Source organism: Notolepis coatsorum (genome assembly GCF_963971535.1).
Source record: "Notolepis coatsorum genome assembly, chromosome: 9".
Taxonomy (NCBI): Eukaryota; Metazoa; Chordata; class Actinopteri; order Aulopiformes; family Paralepididae; genus Notolepis; species Notolepis coatsorum.
This window is the reverse complement of record NC_140173.1, coordinates 144,787,503-144,793,378: the sequence shown is the minus strand read 5'-3', so window position 1 is coordinate 144,793,378 and position 5,876 is coordinate 144,787,503. Positions and strand designations below refer to the sequence as shown.

General features: G+C 48.6%; 1 protein-coding gene across 1 annotated transcript in view; it reads left to right on the top strand.

Annotated features, from left to right (window-relative positions):
* Positions 1-5,876, top strand: part of hectd2 (HECT domain containing 2) — a gene marked incomplete at its 5' end in the record, with an annotated part of 134,343 nt that overhangs the window by 40,932 nt on the left and 87,535 nt on the right. The window contains 1 exon segment of the mRNA XM_084322039.1: positions 5-143. Coding sequence (XP_084178165.1) covers positions 5-143 — 139 coding nt within the window.

The window sequence follows — 5,876 nt, the reverse complement described above, 5'->3', positions numbered from 1 at the left end:
TCAGGGAGGGAGCTGCCTCCTATCTCCAACGACGTCCGTCAGAAACAGAGGGTCTCCATCGACACGTTGCCCCCCGAGCTCAAAGCCCCGTTCCCCCTGGACCCTGCCATCCCACTGCGCACCAAGACCACCAAGGAGTTCCTGTGAGTGTCCTCTTCACTAAAAGCCCCCCCCCACCCCCTTTTTCTTTTTTCTTCTTAAAGGTATCCAACTGAGTTCTCTTGTAAACAGTTTGCTTTTGTTGTCACATTTCCACCCAAATAGAGAGAGTTTTCTATTGTTGTTGTCCAGTCTACAAGCTGAATACGTTGCCTGCCTCAACAAAGCTGTGTCCCCTGTTCTCTCGTAATGTTTATTATATCACGTCCGTGTTAAGTTTCACTTTCGGTTTTGGCAAGTTGTAATGAGTCAGACCTCCATTGACTGATTCAGCGGTTAGCTGAATTAATTAATCATTAATCACATTATACGGCAGCCATATTAGGTGCAGAGAGTGTACTTTTTTTAGGTGTTGATACATTTGCACACATTGGGATCAGAATATATTTATGTGGGATCTACTATTTCTGTCAAATTTTGGACTGGATATTCCAAATGAATGAAAAAAAATTAAGAAAATAATAATAACAATGAAAAAATATTGTTGTTGTGTCTGTCCACTATGTTTGTTACTTTTGTTATTTTTTTTCCCCCTATGTAAAGCGACCTTGGGTCTTTTGAAAGGCGCTATATAAAAGTTATTATTATTATTATTATTATTATTATTATTATTATTATTATTATTATTATTATTATTATTATTATTATTATTATTATTATTATTATTATTATTATTAACCAGAAGACATGCATGTTAGGTTTCCTGCCATTGCCCTATTGACCAATGTACTGGCATTACAACTGGAGTTGGTCCCTTGACCAAGGTACTGGTATTACAACTGGAGTTGGTCCCTTGACCGAGGTACTGACATTACAACTGGAGTTGGTCCCTTGACCGAGGTACTGACATTACAACTGGAGTTGGTCCCTTGACCAAGGTACTGGCATTACAAACTGGAGTTGGTCTCTTGACCAAGGTACTGACATTACAACTGGAGTTGGTCCCTTGACCGAGGTACTGGCATTACAACTGGAGTTGGTCCCTTGACCGAGGTACTGACATTACAACTGGAGTTGGTCCCCTTGACCGAGGTACTGGCATTATAACTGGAGTTGGTCCCTTGACCGAGGTACTGGCATTACAACTGGAGTTGGTCCCTTGACCGAGGTACTGGCATTACAACTGGAGTTGGTCCCTTGACCGAGGTACTGGCATTATAACTGGAGTTGGTCCCTTGACCGAGGTACTGGCATGACAACTGGAGTTGGTCCCTTGACCGAGGTACTGACATTACAACTGGAGTTGGTCCCTTGACCAAGGTACTGGCATTACAACTGGAGTTGGTCCCTTGACCGAGGTACTGACATTACAACTGGAGTTGGTCCCTTGACCGAGGTACTGACATTACAACTGGAGTTGGTCCCTTGACCGAGGTACTGGCATTACAACTGGAGTTGGTCCCTTGACCAAGGTACTGACATTACAGCTGGAGTTGGTCCCTTGACCGAGGTACTGACATTACAACTGGAGTTGGTCCCTTGACCAAGGTACTGACATTACAACTGGAGTTGGTCCCTTGACCGAGGTACTGACATTACAGCTGGAGTTGGTCCCTTGACCAAGGTACTGGCATTACAACTGGAGTTGGTCCCTTGACCGAGGTACTGGCATTACAACTGGAGTTGGTCCCTTGACCAAGGTACTGGTATTACAACTGGAGTTGGTCCCTTGACCGAGGTACTGGCATTACAACTGGAGTTGGTCCCTTGACCGAGGTACTGGCATTACAACTGGAGTTGGTCCCTTGACCGAGGTACTGGCATTACAACTGGAGTTGGTCCCTTGACCGAGGTACTGGCATTACAACTGGAGTTGGTCCCTTGACCGAGGTACTGACATTACAACTGGAGTTGGTCCCTTGACCAAGGTACTGACATTACAACTGGAGTTGGTCCCTTCACCAAGGTACTGGCATTACAACTGGAGTTGGTCCCTTGACCGAGGTACTGGCATTACAACTGGAGTTGGTCCCTTGACCGAGGTACTGGCCTTACAACTGGAGTTGGTCCCTTGACCAAGGTACTGACATTACAACTGGAGTTGGTCCCTTCACCAAGGTACTGGCATTACAACTGGAGTTGGTCCCTTGACCGAGGTACTGGCATTACAACTGGAGTTGGTCCCTTGACCGAGGTACTGGCCTTACAACTGGAGTTGGTCCCTTGACCAAGGTACTGACATTACAACTGGAGTTGGTCCCTTGACAGAGGTACTGGCATTACAACTGGAGTTGGTCTCTTGACCGAGGTACTGGCATTACAACTGGAGTTGGTCCCTTGACCAAGGTACTGACATTACAACTGGAGTTGGTCCCTTGACCGAGGTACTGGTATTACAACTGGAGTTGGTCCCTTGACCGAGGTACTGGCATTACAAGTTACAACTGGAGTTGGTCCCTTGACCGAGGTACTGACATTACAACTGGAGTTGGTCCCTTGACCGAGGTACTGACATTACAACTGGAGTTGGTCCCTTGACCATGGTACTACTGGCATTACAACTGGAGTTGGTCCCTTGACCGAGGTACTGGCATTAAACTGGAGTTGGTCCCTTGACCAAGGTACTGACATTACAACTGGAGTTGGTCCCTTGACCGAGGTACTGACATTACAACTGGAGTTGGTCCCTTGACCGAGGTACTGGCATTACAACTGGAGTTGGTCCCTTGACCGAGGTACTGGCATTACAACTGGAGTTGGTCCCTTGACCGAGGTACTGACATTACAACTGGAGTTGGTCCCTTGACCGAGGTACTGGCATTACAACTGGAGTTGGTCCCTTGACCGAGGTACTGACATTACAACTGGAGTTGGTCCCTTGACCGAGGTACTGGCATTACAACTGGAGTTGGTCCCTTGACCGAGGTACTGGCATTACACCTGGAGTTGGTCCCTTGACCGAGGTACTGACATTACAACTGGAGTTGGTCCCTTGACCGAGGTACTGGCATTACAACTGGAGTTGGTCCCTTGACCAAGGTACTGACATTACACCTGGAGTTGGTCCCTTGACCATGGTACTACTGGCATTACACCTGGAGTTGGTCCCTTGACCGAGGTACTGGCATTACAACTGGAGTTGGTCCCTTGACCGAGGTACTGGCATTACAACTGGAGTTGGTCCCTTGACCGAGGTACTGGCATTACAACTGGAGTTGGTCCCTTGACCGAGGTACTGGCATTACACCTGGAGTTGGTCCCTTGACCAAGGTACTGGCATTACAACTGGAGTTGGTCCCTTGACCGAGGTACTGGCATTACAACTGGAGTTGGTCCCTTGACCAAGGTACTGGCATTACAACTGGAGTTGGTCCCTTGACCGAGGTACTGGCATTACAACTGGAGTTGGTCCCTTGACCGAGGTACTGACATTACAACTGGAGTTGGTCCCTTGACCAAGGTACTGGCATTACAACTGGAGTTGGTCCCTTGACCGAGGTACTGGCATTACAACTGGAGTTGGTCCCTTGACCGAGGTACTGACATTACAACTGGAGTTGGTCTCTTGACCGAGGTACTGACATTACAACTGGAGTTGGTCCCTTGACCGAGGTACTGACATTACAACTGGAGTTGGTCCCTTGACCAAGGTACTGACATTATAACTGGAGTTGGTCCCTTGACCAAGGTACTGACATTACAACTGGAGTTGGTCTCTTGACCAAGGTACTGACATTACAACTGGAGTTGGTCTCTTGACCAAGGTACTGACATTACAACTGGAGTTGGTCCCTTAACCGAGGTACTGACATTACAACTGGAGTTGGTCCCTTGACCGAGGTACTGACATTACAGCTGGAGTTGGTCCCTTGACCAAGGTACTGGCATTACAACTGGAGTTGGTCCCTTGACCGAGGTACTGGCATTACAACTGGAGTTGGTCCCTTGACCAAGGTACTGGTATTACAACTGGAGTTGGTCCCTTGACCGAGGTACTGGCATTACAACTGGAATTGGTCCCTTGACCGAGGTACTGGCATTACAACTGGAGTTGGTCCCTTGACCGAGGTACTGGCATTACAACTGGAGTTGGTCCCTTGACCGAGGTACTGGCATTACAACTGGAGTTGGTCCCTTGACCGAGGTACTGACATTACAACTGGAGTTGGTCCCTTGACCAAGGTACTGACATTACAACTGGAGTTGGTCCCTTCACCAAGGTACTGGCATTACAACTGGAGTTGGTCCCTTGACCGAGGTACTGGCATTACAACTGGAGTTGGTCCCTTGACCGAGGTACTGGCCTTACAACTGGAGTTGGTCCCTTGACCAAGGTACTGACATTACAACTGGAGTTGGTCCCTTCACCAAGGTACTGGCATTACAACTGGAGTTGGTCCCTTGACCGAGGTACTGGCATTACAACTGGAGTTGGTCCCTTGACCGAGGTACTGGCCTTACAACTGGAGTTGGTCCCTTGACCAAGGTACTGACATTACAACTGGAGTTGGTCCCTTGACAGAGGTACTGGCATTACAACTGGAGTTGGTCTCTTGACCGAGGTACTGGCATTACAACTGGAGTTGGTCCCTTGACCAAGGTACTGACATTACAACTGGAGTTGGTCCCTTGACCGAGGTACTGGTATTACAACTGGAGTTGGTCCCTTGACCGAGGTACTGGCATTACAAGTTACAACTGGAGTTGGTCCCTTGACCGAGGTACTGACATTACAACTGGAGTTGGTCCCTTGACCGAGGTACTGACATTACAACTGGAGTTGGTCCCTTGACCATGGTACTACTGGCATTACAACTGGAGTTGGTCCCTTGACCGAGGTACTGGCATTAAACTGGAGTTGGTCCCTTGACCAAGGTACTGACATTACAACTGGAGTTGGTCCCTTGACCGAGGTACTGACATTACAACTGGAGTTGGTCCCTTGACCGAGGTACTGGCATTACAACTGGAGTTGGTCCCTTGACCGAGGTACTGGCATTACAACTGGAGTTGGTCCCTTGACCGAGGTACTGACATTACAACTGGAGTTGGTCCCTTGACCGAGGTACTGGCATTACAACTGGAGTTGGTCCCTTGACCGAGGTACTGACATTACAACTGGAGTTGGTCCCTTGACCGAGGTACTGGCATTACAACTGGAGTTGGTCCCTTGACCGAGGTACTGGCATTACACCTGGAGTTGGTCCCTTGACCGAGGTACTGACATTACAACTGGAGTTGGTCCCTTGACCGAGGTACTGGCATTACAACTGGAGTTGGTCCCTTGACCAAGGTACTGACATTACACCTGGAGTTGGTCCCTTGACCATGGTACTACTGGCATTACACCTGGAGTTGGTCCCTTGACCGAGGTACTGGCATTACAACTGGAGTTGGTCCCTTGACCGAGGTACTGGCATTACAACTGGAGTTGGTCCCTTGACCGAGGTACTGGCATTACAACTGGAGTTGGTCCCTTGACCGAGGTACTGGCATTACACCTGGAGTTGCTCCCTTGACCAAGGTACTGGCATTACAACTGGAGTTGGTCCCTTGACCGAGGTACTGGCATTACAACTGGAGTTGGTCCCTTGACCAAGGTACTGGCATTACAACTGGAGTTGGTCCCTTGACCGAGGTACTGGCATTACAACTGGAGTTGGTCCCTTGACCGAGGTACTGACATTACAACTGGAGTTGGTCCCTTGACCAAGGTACTGGCATTACAACTGGAGTTGGTCCCTTGACCGAGGTACTGGCATTACAACTGGAGTTGG